General features: G+C 40.9%; 1 protein-coding gene and 1 pseudogene across 4 annotated transcripts in view; both read right to left on the bottom strand.

Moving 5' to 3' along the window:
* HSDL2 (hydroxysteroid dehydrogenase like 2) overlaps nt 1-25,526 on the bottom strand; it is an 88,901-nt gene that overhangs the window by 9,577 nt on the left and 53,798 nt on the right. For 3 of the 4 annotated variants that reach the window (XM_030919214.1, XM_030919210.1, XM_030919213.1), the window contains 4 exons: nt 24,851-25,045; nt 21,725-21,796; nt 8,642-8,791; nt 3,186-3,314 (listed from right to left, as the gene is read on the bottom strand). In XM_030919214.1, the coding sequence (XP_030775074.1) occupies nt 3,186-3,314; nt 8,642-8,791; nt 21,725-21,796; nt 24,851-25,045 (546 nt within the window). The remainder of the gene's footprint in view (nt 1-3,185; nt 3,315-8,641; nt 8,792-21,724; nt 21,797-24,850; nt 25,046-25,526) is intronic. The other variant, XM_030919211.1, reaches the window with a different exon arrangement.
* On the bottom strand, nt 5,381-8,320 carry LOC104667890 (annotated as a pseudogene).

Genomic DNA, 25,526 nt, shown 5'->3' with positions numbered 1-25,526 from the left:
AGTTATGGCTGTGCAACTATAAATTTATTAAAAATCATTTATACTTAGGATGGTAAATTTTATTGCATGTGAATTAGACCTCAACAATACTGTTTTAACAAAAGGTTTTTTAAAAAGCTAGTAAGCTCAATGTTTTATATACACACACACACACACACACACACACACCCCTCCTCAGGTAAAGTAATATTGCTCAATTTACTTTATTTCTAGCATACTGCTCCACCATATAGTGGCCTCTATTGGCCAAAAGGAGAGATTCCGATTAGTTGGTTACTAGTTGCTTTATTTTTTTATTTTTTATTTTTTTGAGACAGAGTGTCAGTCAGTCACCCAGGCTGGAGTGCAGTGGCTTGATCTCAGCTCACTGCAACCTCTGCTTCCAAGGTTCAGCCTATTCTTGTGCCTCAGCCTCCCAAGGAGCTGGAGTTACAGGCATGTGCCACCACACCCGGCTAATTTTTGTATTTTTGGTAGAGACAGGGTTTTGCCCTGTAGGCCAGGCTGGTCTCAAACTCCTGACCTCAAGTCATCCATCTGCCTTGGCCTCCCAAAGTGCTGGGATTACAGGCATGAGCCACCATGCCTGGCCTAAATTTTTATATTTATAATGTATCCACTATATAAACTAGGCATAGAAATGGCTATGGTTTCATCAAAGAGAATTCTTAGGATATAAAGTCTAAATTGTGCCCATTTAGAGGAAAGCAGATGGGAAAAACAGAATAAAAGGAGATAAGAAGCACAAGCAAACTCACTTGCTCCCGATCTAAAGCATACCTGTAAAATATACTTGATAAGAATAACTTTTTAAAAAATAATTCATATAACTGACTGTCCTCATCCAGTGAACTCAAGACCACATTCAAAGAAAGATACCAATAAAAAGCCTATTATTTCAAGTGTATGCTACATAAGTGAAATGTAAATTAAAGAAAGAAGTCACTTGATTTCTTCACCTTTGGAGGGCAGACTAGCATAAGCTTTGGAGTTAGCTTGGATTCAAATCCTAGCTCTATTTTCTCATTCATCAGCTGACCTTGGGCTTATTATTGAATTTATCAAAGCCTCAGTACTTACTGCTATAAAATGGAGAACATATTTTATTGGAAAGGACTGTTGGGAGTATTGCTTAACCTATAGCAATCATATAATAAATAAATCATACATAATTACTGTTATTTCCATTTAGAAGTTGACAATAAATTTTTATTTTAAATGGTCTTCATGTTAAATACTTGTAAGAAACCAATTCACCAATTCATTGAGCATTTATTAAATGTGTCCCAAGAACTGTGTTTAAGCTCTATGGAGAGATAGTTGTTGAAACACTGAAGAAACACTAAACTATTAAAAATCATTAAAGGGGCCGGGCATGGTGGCTCACGCTTGTAATGCCAGCACTTTGGGAGGCCAAGGTGGGTGGATCACCTGAGGTCAGGAATTCGAAACCAGCCTGGCCAACATGGTGAAACCCTGTCTTTACTAAAAATACAAAAAATTAGCCAGGCATGGTGGTGGGCACCTGTAATCCCAGCGACTCTGGAGGCTGAGGCAGGAGAATCACTTGAATCCGGAGGCAGAGGTTGCAGTGAGCCAAGGTTGCACCATTGCACTCCAGCCTGGGCAACGGGAGCAAAACTCCATCTCCAAAAAAAAAAAAAAAAAAAAAAAATCCTTAAAGGGAAAACCACTGATAAACATTGAAAAGATGTTATAGTGTATTAAGTGAAAAAGTGCCAAACAGTAGTAATGGTATGATCCATTATAAAACCAAAAATGGTTTTTATAAGCACACATGTATATTTATATACACTCACACACACAAATATACATATGTATGATGCTAAACCAAATTATGCAAACCATAATAAGATGAGCATAATATACATATATAGATGCTAAACCATATTTTGGTTTGGTTATGGTTTAGCATCATACATATGTATATTATGGTCATCTTTCAGTGGTATGGTAAAAATAATTTTATTTTCTTTTTTCTTAGGTATACTTTCTCTTTTATTGAGACAGGGTCTCATTCTGCCACCCAGGCTGGAGTGCAGTGGTCTTATCTCAACTTACTGCAGCCTCTCCTCCTGGGCTCAGGCAATCCTCCTACCTCAACCACTGGAGTAGCTGGGGACTACAGGTGCACACCAGCACACCCAACCAATTTTTGTATTTTCTGTAGAGACATGGTTTCCCCATGTTGTCCAGGCTGGTCTCAAACTCCTGGGCGCAAGTGATCCTCCCACCTTGGCCTCCCAAAGTGTTGGGATTACAGGCATAAGCCACCATGCCTGGCCTCTTTTCTAATTTTCATAAACATTTAACACCACTATAAAAAAAGGGAAAAGTTGAAGAAATGCTGATCATTAGTACACCGTATACAGATTGGCTCAGATGGAATGTAGGCAATTAGCATCCTGAATTAGAACTGGAAAGAAAGACTTAGAGGGCACAGAATACACCATGTTCCTGTTTAGAAAGATTAAAACAGAACAAAGTCTGAATAACATTTATAATTCATTCCATGAAAGACTCTTGAGATCAGAATGTTATGCTTAGTTTCAAGTGCTGCTTCTAGTTTTTTAGAATTTGCGTTAATTAACTTATCATTTGGAGTAGTTTTCTAAGAGTAGAAAAAAGAAAATTATCCTTAATTTTCTGGCACAGTTAGAGGTAAATGGACAGAATAGAAAATCACACAAAAGGTTCTCTGGGTTTAGGACTCCACAGAAAGCAGGGTTACTAGGCCATGGCTGAGGGCTGGTATGTGTTTCCTATTCAAACAGCTGGCAAGATGGAAGCACGACCTTACTCTTGATAAGCGAATTGCTGCTACTGAGTTCAGTGCCTCCAGTGACTGGGGTGTTATTGGAAACATAATACCTTAGGCCAGCTAATATGTTGAAGCCCACTCAGGAGTCCCTTTGAATTATCTCTCTGTTCCCAACATTACTGGCTTCTCAGTAATGGAAGAAAATAATTCTGACATCTACCTTCCACCTCTGAGAGGAGGGAGACGTGGCAATAGAGGCAACAGTAAGAACAGCCTTCCCAAAACTAAGATTCCACTGCTGCCAGCATCTACAAGTTTTGATTATTTGGGAAGGGATAAAGCAAAATGTCAGAACTAAATTTTCTCTGAACAATAAGGTAAACTAATAAACTGGAAAACTCACCTGAAAACATTTTTACAAAGTCATCAGTAGACATACTCATCACCACATCTGCCTGTTCAGAAGGTTCTCCATATCCGACATTCCCACCCTTGCTTTTCAGATCAAGAAACCACGTCCCACCATCTTTACCTAGAGAGATAAACATATAGAAATCAATGTTATAGGAGCCCTGTACTTCTTAAATTTAATAATTACTTCAATTAGAATAATCTTACAAAATGCTGTTTCCCAAGTTAAAATCCCCAGACCTCCATCAGTCAAATTCAGCAAATATTTATTAAGCATGTCCAGGTATTCTGCTAGGCTCTGAAGACTCTTCAATTAAAAAAAAAAAAAAAAAAAAAAAAAAAAAAAAAAAAAAAAAACCATGGTTCTACTCACAAAAGAGGAAGTAGAGGGTGATGTGGGAGCACATTAAAGAGTCAAAATACCCGGAGTAAGAAAACTCATAAAGACAGAAAGTAGAACAGTGGTTCCTAGGGACTGGGGGATGGGGGAATGGGAGTTACTGTTTAATAGGTACAGAGTTTCACTTGGAATGATGAAAAAGTTCTGGAGATAGATGGTGATGATTGTTTTTTGTTTTGTTTTCTTTCCTTTTTGTTCTTTTTTTGAGTTTTTTGAGATGGAGTCTTGTTCTGTCGCCCAGGCTGGAGTGCAGTGGCTCAATCTCTGCTCACTGCAAGCTCCACCTCCTGGGTTCACGTCATTCTCCTGCCTCAGCCTCCCAAGTAGCTGGGACTACAGGCGCCCGCCACTGTGCCCAGCTAATTTTTTGTATTTTTTGTAGAGACGGGGTTTCACCGTGTTAGCCAGGATGGTCTCAATCTCCTGACCTGGTGATCCGCCTGCCTCAGCCTCCCAAAGTGCTGGGATTACAGGCGTGAGCCACTGCACCTGGCCGGTGATGACTGTTATAAAACAATGTGAATGCATTTAATGCTACTAAGCTGTACACTTAGAAGTGGTTAAAATAGGCCGGGCATGGTGACTCACACCTGTAATCCTAGCACTTTGGGAGGCCAAAGTGGGCAGATCACCTGAGGTTAGGAGTTCGAGACCAGCCTGGCCAACATGGTGAAACCCTGTTTCTACTAACAATACAAAAAATTAGCCAGGTGTGGTGGGGAACACCTGTAATCCCAGCTACTTGGGAGGCTGAGGCAAGAAAATCGTTTAAACCCTGGAGGCAGAGGTTGCAGTAAGCCAAGATCGCGCCATTGAACTCCAGCTTGGGCAACAAGAGTGAAACTAACTCTCAAAAAGAAAAAAAAAAAAAGAAAAGAAGTGGTTACAATTTTACGTATCTTTTACTGCAATGCAAAACTAAATTTTCAAAAAGGGTCAGGAAAGCTCAGTTGAAGCTGAGATTTGAAAGTTAAGTAAGAATTGGCTGGATGGACAGGGTAGAGGGAAAGTATTTCAGGCAATGGGAACAGCATATGCAAAAAAGTCAGAATCAAGAGTGCAGCATGTGTGAGGAACTGAAAAAAACAGTGGCACTAGAAGGTAGATGGGTGTTGGATGAGCTTGTGAGGCACTAGAAGGTACATGGGTGAGCTAGGTCTGAGCACAGCCAGTCATGTAAAAGATTGAATGACTTCATCCTACAGGATGTGTCATATGGTAAGGTTTGCGTATGGCCCTACCTGCAGTGTAGATAATACATGGAGAGAAATCAAAAGAATGGAGAGGGCTTAGTAAGGATGGTGTTGGGATAGTTCAGGAGCTTGAGGGTGCATGCCTGGACTGGGAGCATGGCAGAGGCATGGAGAAAAGTGGGTACATTTGAGAGAGAATTTCAAGGCAGAACCATAAGACTAGGTAACTGCATATGAAGAGGAAAAGGTGGGGAGGGTACATAGGAATGATCTGCTAGTTCTTGGCTTGGGTGGATTTGTTTTTTAAGTGGAAGAAGACTACTGAAGAACAACAGATTGCTTTATTTTTAATTTTTTAAGACAGGGTCTTGCTGTGTTGCCCAGGCTAGAGGGAAGTGGCATGATCACCGCTCACTGCAGCCTCGACCTTCTGGGCTTAAGCAGCCTTCCTGTCTCAGCCTCCCAAGTAGCTGGGACTATAGGCATACATCACCATGTCCAGCTAATTTTTTATTTTTATTTTTGTAGAGACAGGGTCTCACTATGTTACCCAGCCTGGTCTCAAACTCCTGAGCTCAAGTGATCAGCCTCCCAGAGTGCTGGGATTACAGGCATCGTTTAAAATTTTAATACAGCTCAAACCAGCATGTCTGCTTCATCTCAGCTCCTTCACTGTCAAACCAGGGGACAGGGACTGCTTCAGTTTCTCTGCCTTCTCTTTGTCTGTGACAACCAAAGTATAATCCTGCTGCTGTGAACTTTATTTTTCTTGATCTTGACAGATATGGCATCCACTTGCCTGGATCTGAGCAGAAAGTGCTTGATTTCCTCCATTTTTCTTTTTTCTTTCTTTCGTTTTTTGAGTCACAGTCTCGCTCTGTTGCCCAGGCTGGAGTGCAGTGATGCGATCTGGGCTCACTGCAACCTCCGCCTCCGGGGTTCAAGCGATTCTCCTGCCTCAGCCTCCCAAGTAGCTGGGACTACAGGCACACACCACCAAGCCCGGCTAATTTTTATATGTTTTAGTAGAGATGAGGTTTTGCCCTGTTGGCCAAGCTGGTCTTTACCTCTGGTGATCTGCCCACCTCAGCCTCCCAAAGTGCTGGGATAATAGGCATGAGCCACCCAGGAATTTCCTCAATTTTTCGAGGCATGGCAAGGAAGCATGCAGAGAGAGGGTGTGGATCGACAGTGCCCAAGAGACACAGTAAGCCAGACACTCAGCAGATTTAATGGGTGCTTGCAAAGGTAGGTCCTGGGAATGGTTGTTTTGGACATTTTTAGGCTGAGACATCTTTGTGATAGTTAACTAAAAATGTCAGATGAAGTCTGGCTAAGCTAGAAACAGTGACACATAATCGGTTCATATGGTCATTGAAGCCACGTGAATGGTTGGGGTTTCCTAGAGAAAGTGTCAGGAGTAGAGTGTCAAGAGTGCTGAGACAGTGACGTGAAGAACACTGCTTAAGGGAAGGACAGAGGAGAAGCAGCCAGCAAGGGAGACTGACAAGGTGTGATCACAGGCAGGGAAGGAAAGCAAGGAGGTTACAATGAAGGACCGGGGAAGGAGCATTTCCACAAGGAAAGGGTGGTCAACAGTATCAAATGCTGCAGTGTGGTCACAAGGGAGGAATGACACATGCCCACTGGTGACATGGAAGTCATCAAGGACCTTGGTGAAAACCAATTCTGTGAAATGGAAACAAATGGTATCAGCAGGGTGTGTTCAGGGGAGTAAGTTGTAGATGAAAATCAGTCTGGCTCTGAAAAGGAGAAAAAAGATGGGGTGTGTGGTTTGTTATTGTCATTGGGTTCTGTTTTAAAGTTAGAAAAGAATTGAGAACATTAAAATACCATTGGGAAGGAGGCTGCAAGATGAACAGATTGAGGACAAGGTACAATTAACAGCACAAAATTCTTGAGAAGGCCAGGGAAAATGGGATCTAGAACTTCGCTTCCAAGTATGATCCACGGACTGCAATACTGTCATTACCTGTCAGAAATGCAGAATCTCAGACTCCACTCCAGACCTACTGAATCATTATTTTGCATTTTAGGAAGATCCCAGGTACTTGGTATAGACATTAGAGCTTAAGATGCACTGATGGAGAGCTGAGCTCCATTCTACTAAGAGGGAAGGAGGCGAGGATGATGCCTATCATGGTTGATTTGATATCTGATGGCAGGAAGCTGAAGGAATTTATGTCTGCAGGCTTCTACTACCTCTGTCAAAGAGCAAGTGGAATTATCTGCTGACACTGGCAGGGAAGAGGTGAAGGGAAATATGGGAGATTTCAGGAACACTGAGAAAATTTAAAATAGTCACTGTGGAAAATGCAGCAGTAAGCTGACCATGAAAATACAGAATTCTGAAGTGTTGCTTAAACCTCAGCTGAAGTGGGGCAATAGTCAATTTCTGCTGGTACAGAACCACCCGGGTGGTGTGATATTTTTTTTTTCCTTTCCTCCCTCAAAACTTAGCAGCCTGGATGCAACTGTGGAGCAGCCAGAGAGTTTGATTCAGCCAGGACTAGTCTTTTGACAGGTGATGGCATAAGCACAAAGTGTCCAGCAAGTTTAGGACACAAGGAAGAGAGTGACTAAAGCCATGGATGATGGATTCCAAGGATGGCAAGGAAGTCAGAAAAGGAAGGCAAGATGGATTAAGATAAAGCAAAGAGGACGAAGTATAAAAAAGTTTGTGTATAATGGGGCTGAGGTAGCTTTTTTTTTTTAACATAAATTTTATCTGTTTCTTACTTTTATTTGTTTGAGATGCGTCTCACTATGTGGTCCAGGCTGGAGTGCAGTGGTTATTCACAGATGTGATCACAGTGTACTACAGTCTTGAACTCTTGGGCTCAAGTGATCCTCCAGCCTCAGCCTCCTGAGTAACTGCGATTACAGCTGCATGCCACCATCCCTGGCAGCTAGTTCACAAGCTATTATTAACATGGGTAAATTTTATATGGAGAAGAACAATATTAATTGGTTTTTAAAAGCTAACTATCATCCGGGCACAATAGCTCACACGTGCAATCTCAGCACTTTGGGAGGAGGCTGAGGCAGGAGGATCGCTTGAGGCTAGGAGTTTGAGACCAGCCTGGGCAACATGGCAAAACCCCACCTCTACTAAAAATACAAAAATTAGCCATGTGTGATGGTGGGTGCCTTTAATCCCAGCTACTTGGAAGGCTGAGAAGCAGGAGAATCGCTTGAACCCAGGAGGCAGAGGTTGCAGTGAGCCCAGATCACACCACTGCACTCCAGCCTGGGCAACAAAGCGAGACTCCGTCACAAAAATAATAATAATAAATTTTAAAAAACAAAAAACGTAAAAAAAGCTGACTGCCTTCAGACTGACCTGTTAATGTCAAAGATAAAAGTGGCAAGGTGCCTATAGTTGATAAATTACTGTATCATATTACCTGTCATGATCCATATGCCCTTCTAGGCAGGATTTTCTCTCAAATATGCCAGAGTTATATAACACTGGGAATATTTGTAATAAAATTTTACTTTACATGTGTCCATACGCACTGATCTTAATCTAGAAATAAAGATCATTGGGAGGCTGAAGTCGGAGGATCACTTGAGCCCAGGAGGTCGAGGCTGAAGTGAGCCATGATCATGCCATTGCCCTCCAGCCTGGGTGACAAAGACTCCATCTCAAAGAAACAACAACAAAAACAAGTTAATAGTTATAGGTGCTGTTCTTGAATGTCTACATTCAAGAGTAAGGGTCTTGAATGCAGCCAACTATCCAGGGCATCACTGTTGGAGGCTGATTTTCTTCCAAAGGAAACACCCCATTTTGTTTCATAAAAACTTCAGATTACCAGATGCAGTCCTTACCGGAGAGTTCAAACAGATAGATTGCTTGAGTGGCTTTAGCAATATCATCACTGAGAGAATCCTTAACAATTCTAAATGTTTTTTCCACAGCTCCAGAACGTGGTTTTGGTTGCGGCTGCGGTTTCTCTTCTTTGAATTCTGGAACAGCACCTATAAGATATTCAAGCAAATGACCTTAAAGCTTGGCAGTGAAGGACCACACACAGAATTAATTAATCAGCAGGACAGACTTGCCACCAATTAGACCTATTTGACCAAAATGACTTTAAATGCATTAAGTGGCATGTAAAAGCATAAATCATATTGACAGAATAACTGTCAAACACACATCAATTGTGACTATAAATGTAAATGGTTTACACTCTCCAAATAAAAGGCTGACTTTCAGATTAGGTTAAAAATACTACTAAACTATAAATATTCATTATAAACAGACCTTCTATATCTGAGCACTTTGTGAGGCCAAGACCGGGCGTGGTGGCTCATGCGTGTAATTCCAGCACTTTGGGAGGCCAAGGCCGGGTGTGGTGGCTCATGCGTGTAATTCCAGCACTTTGGGAGGCCAAGGCGGGCGGATCACTTAGCCCAGGAGTTCAAGACCAGCCTGGGCAACATGGAGAAACCCTGTCTCTATAAAAAATACAAAAATTAGCTGGGCATGGTGGTTGGTGTCTGTAGTCCCAGCTACTTGGGAGGCTGAGGTGAGAGGATCACTTGAGCCTGGGAGGTGGAGGCTGCAGTGAGCCAAGATCACGCCACTGCACTCTAGCCTGGGTGACAGAGGGAGACTCTGTCTCAAAAAAATAAATAAACAGACCTAAACACAACTACTGGAGTATTAGGGATGATAATCAATCACTCCTTTGTCAATTTCTCTGAGTTCTAAAACCAAATGAGAACAAAAAGACACTGGAATCAGAAAGATGGAAATCAAAATATCAGCTGTGGAATTAGTGGAGCTATACTGGAGACTGTAGCTTGAATCAACACCCAAGTGTGCTTTCTAATCACTCTACCTCTATATTCAATCTATTCACATAGTCCTTTCACCCATGGATTGATCCTGCATCCTCCCATCACAGGTTAGAAATGCTCTGTTAAGTACAGATGATGTAAAAAACTGAGGACAGCCTGCTCAAAAAGAGAATGCTCAGAAGGGTCTGACATACAACCTCAAGTTCTCCCCATCTCACTTATTCAGATTGATCCTCCCAGTAGATGAAAAGGGAGGTTAAACTATTAGCCCCCTGACTAACAGGCTGCCCTCTCTGAAAACACTAGGTCACGGGAATGAAGGTTGCCTGCAACATTTTAAAACTTGCATTCACTTAACCCATTGGCTATAACAACTTAACATATGATGTTAAGTCAGGGGAGAAGACAGCAGTTCATAGGACTGCTTTGCTCCCATGTCATGATGCTGCGCCCCAATACTGTCACTGTTTGTGTATTTATGTATGTATGTATGTATTTATTTATTTATTTATTTTTGAGATTTGTCTCAAAATCTCGCTTTGTCACCCAGGCTGGAGTGCAGTGACTTGATCTCGGCTCACTGCAACCTCCGTCTCCCGGTTCAAGCGATTCTCCTGCTTCAGCCTCCCAAGTAGCTGAGACTACAGGTGCCCACCACCATGCCCGGCTAACTTTTGAATTTTTAGTAGAGACAGGGTTTCACCATGTTGGCCAGGCTGGTCTCAAACTCCTGATCTCAGGTGATCTGCCCACCTTGGCCTCACAAAGTGCTGGGATTGCAGGTGTGAGCCATCATGCCCAGACTCTGTTCCTTTACTTATCATCCTAGAATCACATAGGGGCAGCTAAGTAGTTGCCCCCAGAAACAGGTAAGAACAATTCATTAATTAACTCCAAGGCCAATCTGTGCTCTAGGCTGAAGGTGAATCTCTTTCTCAACTCAAATTATACACAGCCAACTTGTCTAATACAATTCCCCAAAGGTTAGTAAATGAAATCTAATTGACAGCATAAAGATACTCCATAGTACAAAGTAAGCTATTAATTCATAAAGTATACTGAATATAAATTGCCTTTCATTATGATGTTTCCACAAATTAAAAAAAAAAAAAAACCTTTTCCTTTTTTATTTTATTATTATTATTATTATTATTTTTTTTTTTTTTTTTTTTTTGAGACGGAGTCTGGCTCTGTCGCCCAGGCTGGAGTGCAGTGGCCGGATCTCAGCTCACTGCAAGCTCCGCCTCCCGGGTTCATGCCATTCTCCCGCCTCAGCCTCCGGAGTAGCTGGGACTACAGGCGCCCACCACCTCGCCCGGCTAGTTTTTGTATTTTTTAGTAGAGACAGGGTTTCACTGTGTTAGCCAGGATGGTCTCGATCTCCTGACCTCGTGATCCGCCCGTCTCGGCCTCCCAAAGTGCTGGGATTACAGGCTTGAGCCACCGCGCCTGGCCCCCTTTTCCTTTTATAAGTTAAAGTACAAACAGATATTAGAGATGAAAGCCTTAAAGAATTTCTTTAGCCTGTTTTATTATTGTTTTAAAATTTACTACAGTGTACCCCTTTATTGCCTGCACTGGGGCAATCCACTTCTCCTGCCTTGCCCTTAGCATGGCGCTGCTTTTTATTGATGTGTAACATACATTCAGAAACAGTGATCAGGTGTATCCAGACCAAAATTTATGTAAGAAAGTGAAAACATCGTGTCATCACCACCTAGGTCAAGAAAGAGGACATTACAGGTATCCCAGAAGCCCACTCCATAACCCCTCCTAATTGCTAACACCATGTATTAGTTTTGTCTCATGTTTATCTTCAAATAAATGGAATCAATCACACAGTATCTATTTTTATATGCCTGCCGAACCTTCAAAACTCTTCCAAAAAATGCAAGAGGAGGGAACACTTTCTAATTAATTATATGAGGCCAGTATTACCATGACACCAAGTCAGACACAGACATACAAGAAAACTGACTAGGGTAGACAGACAATATGCAGATGCATATACATGCATACATACATAAAATTAAGTCGGGAAGTGATGGGTTCTACTTAAGAACTGGGATGTTTTGAATAGACACTGAATTAAACAATATAAGGCTGAATATGTAAATACATACACACGTACATATTTATTCTACAATTTGAAAACATAAATTTGGCCAGTAGTTCATCTTCACCAGTTAAATTTGAAAAAGGTATTCCCCATGCTTCAAAGATAACACCTAATACTTTCTAACCTTTGCAGTGCTTATTTGAGCAAGGCCACTTCCCAGTTATTTTCCAAGTGTACACCAGTGTAAGTGAGTGGGACACATTACTATTAATATAAGGTATTATTTAGAAGCCAATTTTAAAATTGAGCTATGAATTCCAATATTTATTTATTTATTTATTGTTTTTTGAGACAGGGGCTTACTCTATCACCCAGGCTGAAGTGCAGTGGTACAATCAAGGTTCACTGCAGCCTCAACTTCCTGAGTTCAAGCTTCCTGAGTAGCTGGGACCACAGGCATGTGCCACTATGCCCAGCTAATTTTTTGTATTTTTTGTAGAGACAGGGTTTCACTATGTTGGCCAGGCTGGTCTCGAACTCCTAGACTCAAGCGATCAACCCGCGTCAGCCACCCATGACTGGGATTACAGACATGAGCTACTGCACCCGGCCTCAAAAAGTTGTTTTTGAAGACATGGAGAACATTCACAATAATTAAGTAATGTTAAATTAAATGAAAGTCTATGCAATTAAACATAATATAAATAAAGCTTCTTTCAAAAAAAAAAAACAACAATATGAACCTACCGGTAAAATATTTATTTCTGGGTATACATTTTAAGTTATATGTGCAAAAAAAAAAAACAGTGGTTGAAAGGAAATACGCCAAAATATAAATGTACTTATAACTGGATTACAGGTACTTAAAATTTTTTTCTTTGAGCTGTTCTATACTTTTTTTTTTTTTTTTTTTTTTTGAGACAGAGTCTTGCTGTGTCACCCAGGCTGGAGTGCAGTGGCGTGATGTCAGCCCACTGCAACCTCCACCTCCCAGGTTCAAGCAATTCTGGTGCCTCAGCCTCCCAAGTAGCTGGGATTACAGGCGCATACCACTGTACCCAACTAATTTTGTCTTTTTATTTGAGACAGGGTTCCACCGTGTTGACCAGGCTGTTCTCAAACTCCCGACCTCAGGTGATTCACTTACCTCAGCCTCCCAAAGTGCTGGGATTACAGGTGTGAGCCACTGCACCTGGCCTGTTCTATACTTTTTTATACTTCTGTATTAAGCTTTTCTTTTTAAAAATGTTTTTAATTTTTAATGTTTTAATTTTTTTCTATTTGTAGAGATGGGGTCTCGCTATGTTGCCCAGGCTGGTCTTGAACTCCTGTCCTCAAGTGATCATCCCGCCTCCGTCTCCCACAGTGTTATGATTACAGGTGTGAGCCCCTACATCATGCCCGTACTAAGCTTTTCTATACAGACTAATTTAAAATGCTATCAAAACTGAGTAAAATATATAACAAAATCGATTGGCTGTAGCCAAAACTATGTTAAGGGGATAAATGCAAAAACTTTATTTCATTATTTTAAAAGAAACAACAATGAAGTATTAACCCAACAAGTAAGAACAGGAACAAAAGTGACATCAAAGAAAGGAGAAAATAAAGCAAAAGTAAAAAAAGTAAGGAATCAGATGGTTGCACAATTCTGGGAAGATGCTAAAAATCATTAGACACTTTCAAATGGTGATTTTTTTTTTTTTTTTAAACAGAGGTTCACTCTGGCGCCCCGTCTGGAGTGCAGTGACATGATTTTGGCTCACTGCAACCTCCACCTCCTGGGCTCAAGTGATTCTCCTGCCTCAGCCTCCCGAGTAACTGGGATTACAGATGTGCACCACCAAACCCAGCTAATTTTTTGTATTTTTAGTAGAGACAGGATTTTGCCTGTTGCCCAGGCTGGTCTTGAACTCCTGAGCTCAGACAGTTTGCCTGCCTCAGCCTCCCAAAGTGCTAGGATTACAGGCATGAGCCACCGTGCCCAGCCTAAAATGGTGAATTTTTTGGTGTATGTAAGTTATATCTCAAGTTGTTTTTAAAAAGATAATGAATCAGAAAAGAGAAAAGCTGTAGAATTAAACATGAAATAAAATTTAAAATCTGGTGCTTTTGAGAAAAAAAAATAAGATACCATAAAATAAGCAACTGATTGAGAAAAAAGAAAAATAATTTTTAAAACAGAGGAAAGAGGCCGGGCGCAGAGGCTCACACCTGTAATCCTAGCACTTTGGGAGGCTGAGGTGGGTGGGTCACCTGAGGTCAGGAGTTTGAGAACAGCCTGACCAACACGGTGAAACCCCGTCTCTACTAAAAATACAAAAATTAGCTGGGCATGGTGGCGGGTGCCTGTAATCCCAGCTACTCAGGAGGCTGAGGCACGAGAATTCCTTGAACCTGGGAGGTGGGGGTTGCAGTGAGCTAAGATCATGCCACTACATTCCAGCCTGGGTGACAGAGTGAGACTTTGTCTCAAAAGAAAAAATGAAAAAACAAAGGAAAGAGATAAAACAGTTTGAAAACTTTAAAAAACTGTGTAAGTGAAATACTACATGTCAACTCTTAAATAGGTTTTGAAACTTCAAATGGATAATTTTGGTTTTTTTATGTTTTAAAAAGCCTATAATTGAATAAAATAAAAGTTCTGAAAGACATAACTTCAGAAGAGACCCAAATGACTTAGTAGGTATTTCAAACCTTCAAAGAAGAGAGCATAGAAAAAGGCTGGGTGTGGTGGCTCATGCTTGTAATCTCAGCACTTTTGGGAGGTCGAGGCAGGTGGATCACGAGGTCAGGAGATTGAGACCATCCTGGCTAACACAGTGAAACCCTGTCTCTACTAAAAATAAAAAAATAAAAATAAAATTATCCAGGCATGGTGGTGCGAGCCTGTAATCCCAGCTACTCAAGAGGCTGAGGCAGGAGAATCGCTTGAACCCAGGTGGCGCAGGTTGCAGTGAGCCAAGAAAACGCCACTGCATCCAGCCTGGGCAACAGAACGGACTCCATCTCAATAAAAAAAAAAAAAAAAAAAGGAAAGAAAGAAAGGAAGAAAGAGCACAGAAAGAGAACATTACCCATTTAACATATTTAAAATGTAACAAGAGGCCGGGCGCGGTGGCTCAAGCCTGTAATCCCAGCACTTTGGCAGGCCGAGACGGGCGGATCACGAGGTCAGGAGATCGAGACCATCCTGGCTAACACGGTGAAACCCCGTCTCTACTAAAAACTACAAAAAACTAGCCGGGCGAGGTGACGGCGCCTGTAGTCCCAGCTACCGGGAGGCTGAGGCAGGAGAATGGCGTGAACCCGGGAGGCGGAGCTTGCAGTGAGCTGAGATCCGGCCACAGCACTCCAGCCTGGGTGACAGAGCGAGACTCCGTTTCAAAAAAACAATAAAATAAAATAAAATGTAACAAGTTTATTACACTAAAAAAAGTAGATACCAATCTAACTTCTCTGATTAAAAAAAAAAGTCCATCTTATACAAATGTTAACACCTTATGGTAAAATCTGAAGATTTTTCTAATTAAAATTAAGAATAAAATAAGGATAATTAAAATAAAATAGTTTTAATGAACTCCTGGAAGTTCAAGTCAGTGTATTAAGATATATGCCAGAAATAATCCTTCAAAGATATTATTATATGCAGACAAGAAGTTATACCATGTAGAAAATCCAAGATAATTAATAGTAACTACAGCAACCAATAGTTATAGGGGGCTTCCTGCATCAAATGTACAATATGATGTACTATCACTCTTATTCCTCACAATAATTACACAAGGAAAGCAAGCGGTGACAAAACTGTTTCAGAGAGCTGAAGTGATGTGCCCAAAATGACAGATGTAAGTGGCAGGCACCGGATTTGAACCCATATCTGTCTTACTCTGAAGTCTGTGCTTTCAGTGAGTACTCACTCTCTCTCAGAAACTATTAGATGTCTTTAAAAACAGCAACAAAAAGCTCATGATGGTAACCAGATACAGAACATACAAAAGTTAATTTCCCCCTTTTTATTGTTAACTTGCCTTGTTCCAGAAAGCATTTCAATTTGTTTAATAAAAACAAATGTAACTCAAGATTAAATCCAGGCAGTCTGACTCCAGAGCCTGCAGTTTTATCCACTGAGTAATAAATATGTCCTCAACATTTTCTTCTATGTTTAGCAATCTAATTTTTTATATAGCCAACATAAAAGCTGAGCACAGTGCTGAGATGTGAAACTCACCAGAAGTTGACCAAGCAAAGGCTGCTAAAGCAAGGGCAGCGAAGACGCAGGGTTCCTTCATGTTTCCGGGCAGGTCATGTGTTTCGTTTTAGCAGTTACACCAGAGAGAACTGAGTCTGTCATATAAATAACTGCTGGAACCCCTCCCTTCCTAGTGGGTAACTACTTCAGGTGATTTGTATATTAGTCAAGGCATATCATCTACATATGAAGTGCCAAGGAGATTGCAGCAAAAACTTTCGTTTATCCCTGAAAGACATTTGCCAAGAGATAAATTGCATAATTTATCACCTGGATTATTGAGACGTAAACATGATGAGTTTGCACAAGAGAAAAAAAAACTTCAGGAGACAAAAAAAAAACCCAATGATAGTTTTTAAAGGTGCAGCCATCAGACCACAAAAATGTAAGCCGGAATGGGAAAGAAATTCCAGTACACAAAAGAAGATGACATATGGCTGGTAGTCCCTGACACAGGCTCTCCTAACTTCACACTGAATAAATATAAAAATGCACACGCAAAAAAGGGAAAATACTGAACATCACCTAGACTGATACACAATCTATTGTCTGAATCTAGGAGGAGAGGTTCAGCAGCTCTAGTCAGCCTCAGAAAGACAGGTCTCCTATGCTTTCCCTCATGAAAGATCTCAAAGAAAAAAATCTCTGCCCACCCAAACAAAGAAGAGAAGCTCACGCTGGATCAGACTCTGGGCTTGTACCAACTAAGATCAGGAGCTGTCTCTCTGTTTTACACACGCTACTTTTCAAGACACACTTTATATGATTCCTCATCCTCATCTTTCAAATCCAGTTCCAAAGCTTGTAGCTCCCAAATAAGATAAGCAGACAGTAGGGGAGTCCTGCAGTGCAGCATCCTGGGAAGTACATGCCCCAGGGCATGGCTGACAAGGATGGGGAGGGGAAGAACCCTGGCAGCAGAGCATTCCAGGAGAGAGTAGTTTTTGTGTTTTTGTTGTGTTTCGTGTTGTTTTTGAGATAGGATCTCCCTCTGTCACCCGGGCTGGAGTGCAATGGCACAATCACAGCTCGCTGCAACCTTGAACTCCTGGGTTCAAGTGATCCTCCTGCCTCAGCCTCCCAAGTACCTGAGACCACAGGTACGTACCACCACACCTGGCTATTGTTAAAAATTTTTTGTAGAAATGGGATCTTGCTATTGCTATATAGCTCAGGCTCATCTAGAACTCCTGGCCTCAGGTGATCCTCCCACCACAGCCTCCCAAAGTGCTAGGATTACAGGCTTTAGCCACTGAGCCAGGCCTGGAGAGTAGTTTTAAACAGAGGAAGTAAAGGAAAGTCACATGTCAGCCTTGCACACTGGCCTAAGCTATTTGCCCAACAGGTGCTACATCTGAAACTACAGCTCAGAAAAAGGAATTCCTCCATATGGACAGGGAGTGGAGCCAAAAGCAACCTACACATTCCTGCCTTTGACTACACTAGCTCTAGAGATACCTCCTACTTTGAGGAAGAATTAATGGGAAAAAAATAACCTGATGCCTATGAAAAAAATTGTATGCTACAAGGCAATGGAGGCTACTCTGAAGAGCAAGATCTAAAACTAACTTACAAGAATTCTTCCACATGGAAACTATATCATTATGATGTGTCAATACAGATTCATCAGTTGTGACAAATGTGCCACTCTGGTAGAGGATGCTGCTAAGGAAGGAGGTTATGCATGTGTTGGGGCAGGCGGGTATATGGGATATTTCTATACCTTCCTCTCAGTTTTGCTGTGAAATCTAAAACTGCTCTAGAAAAAATAAAGCTTTGGCCAGGCACAGTGGCTCATGCCTGTAATCCCAGCACTTTGGGAGGCCAAGGTGGGCAGATCACCTGAGGTCAGAAGTTTGAGACCAGCCTGGCCAATGTGCCGAAACCCCATCTCTACTAAAAATACAAAATTAGCCAGGCGTGGTGGCACACCCATGTAATCCCAGTTACTAGGGAGGCTGAGGGAGGAGAATTGCTTGAACCTGGGAGGTGGAGGTTGCAGTGAGCCGAGATCATGCCACTGCACTCCAGCATGGGCAACAGAGAGAGACTCTGTCTCAAAAAAATAAATAAATAAAACCTTTAAAAAAAACTATATGAAACAGGGACAAAATTATATATAACTGGCTGAGATGAAAAGACAATAGGATAAAATAAAAGAGGAAGTGAGAGAAATATAAGCACCATAGCAAATTAAAATAACCATTTGAGACAATATGGAAGAGAAACTAAGCTATAGAACATCTTACCAGACTGTCCTTTTTAATACAAAGGACAAACTTTAAAAGGTCTCCAGAATACAGGAGAGAAAACCGGAACCAATGAGAAGTGGTGCTAACTACAGGGAAAGGGTAAGGGGAGCCAGGGTAAGAATAAGTGTTTCTGAGAATCAAGAACAAATGGAACAGAAGCAATTAAAACTGTAACTGAAGGAAAATAGGCCCAACACCATAGCTCATGCCTGTAATCCCAGCACGTTGGGAGGCCAAGGCAGGATGATTGTTTGAGGCCAGGAGTTTGAGACCAGCCTGGGCAATATAATAAGATTCCCTCTTTACAAAAATTTAAAAATTAGCTGGACGTGGTGGCATGCACCTCTAGTCCCAGCTATTGGGGAGGCTGAGGTGAGAAGATTGTTTAAGTCCAGGACTTTGAGGGCTGCAGTGGGCTATGATCGAGCCACTGCACTCCAGCTTGGGTGACAGGGTGAGACCCAGTCTCTAAAACAAATAAAAAATAAAAATAAGAATAAGCTGGAAGTAAAAAAAAAAAAAAAAAAAAAAAAAAGACTCAGTGGGCTCCCTGTGTTCCAGTGAGAGTAGGGGTGGGGGGAATCAATGAAGAAATAATGGTATTGTGTTTTTTGTTTGTTTGTTTTTTGAGACAGGGTCTCACTCTCTCACACAGGCTGGAGTTCACTGGCTTGATCATAGCTCACTGCAACCTCAAACTCCTGAACTCAAGTGATCCTCCCACCTCAGCCTCCCAAGTCGCTGGAACTACAGCATGCACCATCACACCCAGCTAATTTTTGTACTTTTTGTAGAGACAAGGTTTCGCCATGTTGCCCAGACTACTTTTGAACTCCTGGGCTCAAGCAATCCTCCCACCTCAGCCTCCCAAAGTGCTGGGACTACAGGCATGGGCCACTATGCCTGGTTGATATTGCTTTTAAGATAGGAAGAAAGAAAAAATCAATGTAAAACTATGTACACTGTTTACAATAATAAGAGCTAACATACACAGGACAAATACTGGAAAAGGCATATATAATGAAATGGTAACGGGTTATTATAAGTTGTGGGTACAACGGAAAGGTGAACCTCTCCCCCTTTGGAAACAAGGGATACACATGGTTCTCAGAGAGCTGAACTATGAGAGGACATAAGAAATAAACTGAAAGAGGTAAGTTATAGCCCAGGCTACTATCTATATGACTATAATAATATATCTACAGAAAAGGTCAAGTAAAATTGCTATCGACTGAACCACACAGAATCAAAAAAAGAGAACTACAGAAGTAAATGTGCCTGCAGCATTAGGTGGGGGAAGTTAGCCAAAGGAATTTGAGTCTTCTGACCTTAAGGGTGAGAGCATTGCTTATGTGGAGATGGCTATAGGCAAAGTTATCCCTATCAAAGCCTGATGCCAGTAAACACTGATTTTACACTCTACCTATCTAACCCCCTTGTTCTGATTCCATGGTCATTAAATGACCTGACTACGATTCTGTTTCATGCGTAATTATATCCAAAGAAAGAGAATGTGCTGATCAAGCACCTACATGTTTAACCTATGAGATGGCAACTCCTTGTTATAAATTAATAAATTAGATTATCACGGGAAAGAATGTGCTAATTTATGTATTTATTTGAGACAGGGTCTTGCTCTGTTGCCCAGGCTGGAGTGCTGTAGCTCAATCATAGCTCACTGCAGCCTCAAACTCTTGAGCTCAAGGGATCCTCCTGCTTCAGTCTCCTGAGTAGCTGAGACTACAGGCATGTGCCACCATGCCCAGCTAATTTTTTTTATTTTTTGTAGAGACAGGGTCTCACCATGTTGCCCAGACTAAGAATATGCTTAAATTTATAAGACTAAGTATTCAAGTGTTAGGAAAGCCATTTAAGTTTACTGGTTAAAGACATGGGCTTTGGAATCAGAGAAATACAAGTTTAAATCTTGGTTCTGCCACCTGCTGGCTGTGCAATCGCAGCTATAAAATGAGGGTAGTATCTATCTTGGGGATTAATGGTGTTAAACAAGACAATGCATGCAAAGTACTTAGCACAGTGTTTGGCACATAGTAGGTGTCCAGTAAATATTTATTGAATAAACAAAATGAATATACTTGATTAATAAATGGTTATTATTATTTAAAATTTGGAATTTAAATGAGCTCAGTTCATGCATGCCTTCTTCTAAAAGACAGATCTAACCTTAGGGCGCTGGGCAAAAATCAGAGTTTTGGACTTAACTAACTTGAAGACCAGACTCTTCCAGACTTTGATAATTTTCCACCATTCTGTAAGAGGCCTTTTGAGAAAAAGACTGAGAATCTTGTTTTTCCTGGTTTTAATACTCTGGTAGTAGGATTATGAGTAACTATTTTCCTTTCTATTGTTTTAAATTGTCCATAGTACAAAAAAGTCCTTTTTATTACCTAAGTATTTTTTTTTAATTACTACAAAAATTTGGAAAAAGAAAAGATAAATAATAAAGAATAAATAAAGGAAAGCTGGAAATAAGGTTTGGCACTAAAATGCACTGCAGTAAGGTGCCACAGGTTTGCTAAAGGTATCAAGGAAATTCATTCCTACATTTTCTATCAGACTTCTAAAAAAAAACAAAATCGATGAGCATCACAGGATCTATAAGATAAAAATAAGGTAAGGGCCCAGAAGAAGCACAGCCATTCTTATTAGTAAACCAGGAGAGAAATTCTTCCCACAGGTATTCATTAAAGTGTTTCTTCTTTAAATGAGCCACTGGCAAAATGTCGGAACACGAAGTCTAAAATGTAAACTCTGGACCAATTCAAGGGCACTATTGTTTCTGAATTACATAAACAAAACAAAGTAAAACCCGAACCGCCTCTGAAGTGGGTTTCTTCCATAAAGTAGTCACATAACACAAACTGTGGAAATGGTGTTAGATGTATTTGATACATGACACACTTTTCCTCAAAATAACATATCAACATGAAATACCTAAAGACAGTGCAAAAGAAAATAAATAAAACCTGAAAAGAACGTTTTTTTCAGACTTTTTTTTTTTACCAAATGCAAAGAATATATTAATAACTTCTTCTTTTTTTTTTTTTGAGACAGGGTCTTGCTCTGTCACCCAGGCTGGAGTGCAGTGGCACAATCATGGCTCACTGAAGCTTCCACTTTCCGGGCTCAGGTGATCCTCCCACCTCAGCCTCCTGAGTAGCTGGGACTACAGTCCCGTGCCACCCCGCCCAGCTTATTTTTTTGTAGACATGGGGTTTTGCCATGTTGCCCAAGCTTGTCGCAAACTCCTGGACTCAAGTGATCCATTCGCCTCAGAAGTGCTGGGATTACAGGTATGAGCCGTTGTGCCCAGCCTTATTAAAACTTCTTACTGGTAGATGAACAAAACAACCTTCTTTACTAGAATTAACTGAGAGCTCACATTACTTGTTTACTTTAAATTACAAAATAGTTTAAAAACAGAAGACAGAAATGTCACTGTTATAGGATCAATTCCATATTTTGGAAGAAATACGTAAGTTAGGATTTATATTTTCTAACATAAAATATAGTCTAGATCTTACCAGCTGATTCCATTTTCTTACTAACTGCTTCTGGGTATTCATCTAAGAATAAATCTGGTTGCAAAGGATGACCTGAAAAATTGACCCCAAACCATTAGGTTAATGTAACTACAACATAGTAAGATTTTAACATCTGTTTAGTAAACATATCTGTTTTATTAAAAATCATTCTGGTGCAACAGAAAAGGCCTCCATGAGAACTGTTGAATGACCTGATCTTCATTAAATTAATTTTCTCATAATTCAGTTATCCTCCTCTCCTCTGATAAATTTTATCTTCAAGATTTAATCCCCAAAAGATCACCTGTTCTATAAAGCCTTTACCTGCTCTCCCAGGAACCTTTGCCCTTCTCATCCTACACTGCTCTTCTGGCCCACATTCTTCCAAAGTGCTCAGGACTCATTTCTTACCTGCCCTCCTAAGAGCAGAGGGCTCCTTCTTAAGAAGGACTTTCTTCTCAGCATTAGTGCATTTGGGCTTCTTCTCTCTCTCCCTCTTCCTCTCACTCCATCATCATGAAAACTAAGCTATCCTATTCCATCCATTCCACTGGGTGATTATTATTATTATTGACACAGGGTCTCACTGTCACCCAGGCTGGAGTGCAGTGGCACGATCTTGGCTCACTGCAACCTCCACCTCCTGGGTGATCCTCCTCCCTCAGCCTCCCAAGTAACTGGGACCACAGGTGCAAGCCACCATACCCAGCTAATAATTATTTATTTATTTATTGAGATGGAGTCTCGCTCTGTCGCCCAGGCTTGAGTACAGTGGCACAATCTCGGCTCATTGCACCCTCCGCCTTCCAGGTTCAAGCAATCCTCCTGCCTCAGCCTCCCAAGTAGCTGGAATTACAGGTGCCCACCACCAGGCCTGGCTAATTTTTGTATTTTTAGTAGAGACAGAGTTTCACCATATTGGTCAGGCTGGTCTCGAACTCCTGACCTCAGGATATCCACCCACCTCAGTCTCCCAATGTGCTGGGATTATGGGCATGAGCCATGGCACCCGACCACTCATTTTTATTTTTTGTAGACAGAGGGTTTTGCCATGTTGCCCAGTATGGTCTTGAACTCTTTGGCTCTACTGATCTGCCAGCCTTGGCCTCCCAAAGCGCTGGGATTACAGGTGTGAGCCACTGCACACAGCCTCCACTGGGTCTTATTTTCAGCTAATGGTTGTGGTTAGCAAATAGGCTGTTTTAATTACACTGATAACTCTAAGACACATGCACACTAGAAGATTTAAAGGCCACAAAGCCTTCAAAACTGTAGTACAGTGAGACGTTAACAATTTCAATTGCTCTCTTTTTCTTTTCTCTTCCTTTTCCTTTTTTTTCTTTTCTTTCTTTTTTTTTTTTTTTTTTTTTGAGATGGGGTCTTGCTGTTTTGCCCAGGCTAGTCTCAAAATTCTGGGCTCAAATGAGCCTCCTGCCTCAGTCTCCTGTCTCTCTCTCTCTCTCTTTTTCAGAAGTTTAAGCAAACTTCTGGAGGGCAGGAATGAATTCATCTTTGTTGTATCCTAATATCATAGTATCTGGTCATACTAAGTTCTCAATACTTGATAGGATTTTAAATTTAAATAAAATGTTAAAACTTGTGCACAATTACACTGTCTTTAAAACCTAAAGTAATAATTATATTCCTGGGTACCAGGACCCAGAAGACCTGAATCTGGTCAGGTTCTGCCGCCTATTAGCCATCCGCTCTTAGGCAAAGGCTCAATCTCTCTGAGCCTGTTTTTCTACTTGTAAATATTAACTACCAAATATTCTGAGTGTACTATATGCTGGGCACTGTGCCAAAAACATACATTATCATATTTAGTCTTTACAAAAATCTTGTATGGAATGTACCATTCTCTTAAGTTTACCAATATGGAAATTGAGGCTGAGACAGACAAACTGGGTGACATGCTCAAAGCTGCATAGCAGTGAGCAGCAGAGCTGCAATATGAACCTGGCTTGTCTTCTCCCAAATTCCATGTTCTTAATCACTAAGCATTACTTCCCTTACAGAATTGTTATGCAGGCTAAATAGATAATGCATATAAGAGTGCTTTGTAAAACTATAATCCACTATTTAATTCAGTTGGAACTGCAGAGATGAGCAGGGATGATACAAATATAAACATGGTTTGTGTCATTTAGAAGCTCAGTTTAATGAATAAGATTTAAAATATACTTTACCACAAATAAATTTAACTTTTATATATGGCTATATTAGAATACATCATATTCTATATGGTAAAAATCCATTATTATCATTATCATCCATGATTTCAGAGAGGGAGAGTTCCTTAAAAAGAAGGCTTTCTGGAAGCTTCTCAGATCACTTTACTGTCCATAAGACAGACCCTGCCCACTCATCTACACCATCTGTCATTAAGCTACTCTAAGAGACTGCACTTGAGACAAATATTTACAGAGTCCACAATCATAAATTATTTTAAACAAAAAAATTCATTACTGGCCCAGGTGCAGTGGCTCACACCTGTAATCCTAACACTTTAGGAGGCCAAGGCAGGCAGATCACTTGAGCTCAGGAGTTCAAGACCAGCCTGGGCAACATGGTGAAATCCCACATCTACAAATATAAAAATTAACAAGGTGTGGTGGCACATGCCTATAGTTCCAGCTACTCAAGAGGCTGCGGTGGAAGGATTGCTTGACCCTAGGAGGTAGAGATTGCAGTAAGCTGAGATTGTGCCACTACACTCCAGCCAGGGTGACAGAGTGAGACCCTTTCTCAAATAAATAAATAAATAACCCACTACTGTACCATCTGTCACCACATATTCTTGAACAAAATCTTTACTCTGTGATTTTAAGACCAACTTTAAAAAATAATTTTCATTTCTTATTTCGAGATTTAGAAGTGGCTAGTAGCTGATCTGACTTTCTGTGCTTATATATATCACTTCAAAAGCCCTCAACTCACCTCTATTTTTCATTCATCTTTTTTTTTAAGTTGTGTTGCTGTGGGTTTTTTCCTTCATTGGGAAGGCAGCTTTTAAAATAACATATTCATTTTACGATCACACAAACACACAAAAAAAACAGATGTGTTCATTGCAGAAAATATGGAAAAACATATCGTTACTTTTAAAAACTATAAAAGCATTACCTGGTTTAATTGCATAAATGTCAAAATGTTGTATTCCTTCTGCTTTTAAGATATTTTCATCAATGACAAAGTTGCCAGTAAAACTTTTTGGCTTTTGGAAAATGGAATATGCTGCATCTGCAATGATATCAACTTTTCTACACTGGCTTTTGATACCAGGTCCTCCCAGCATCTCTGTAGCAGCAGTGTATATGGCTGTAGAGAAAACACACACACACATACACTCGTAACTCCAAATCAAATAATAAAACTATGGAAGTAACAAGCAAGCACTACCCTTCACAATTATCAAGGCTAATTCTTTCATTTCTTAGATGATGAGAACCAGACTGCTTAAGGGATTTGCCAAATTTTTTTGTTGTTTTTTGTTTTTGAGACAGTCTTGCTCTGTCGCCCAGGCAGGAGTGCAATGGCGTGATCTCCGCTCACCGCAACCTCCACCTCCTGGGTTCAAGCAATTGAACCCAGCCTTCCGAGTAGCTGGGATTACAGGCGTGCGCCACCACGCCCAGGAAATTTTTTGTATTTTTAGTAGAAACGGGGTTTCACCATGTTGGCCAGGCTGGTCTTGAACTCCTGACCTCGTGATCCGTCCACCTCGGCCTCCCAAAGTGCTGGGATTACAGGCATGAGCCACCGAGCCCGGCCCCAGAATTTGCCAAATGTTCCACAGAGA

The sequence above is a fragment of the Rhinopithecus roxellana genome, chromosome 16 (assembly GCF_007565055.1).
Source record: "Rhinopithecus roxellana isolate Shanxi Qingling chromosome 16, ASM756505v1, whole genome shotgun sequence".
NCBI classification, from domain to species: domain Eukaryota; kingdom Metazoa; phylum Chordata; class Mammalia; order Primates; family Cercopithecidae; genus Rhinopithecus; species Rhinopithecus roxellana.
This window is presented reverse-complemented; position numbering and strand designations above follow the sequence as displayed.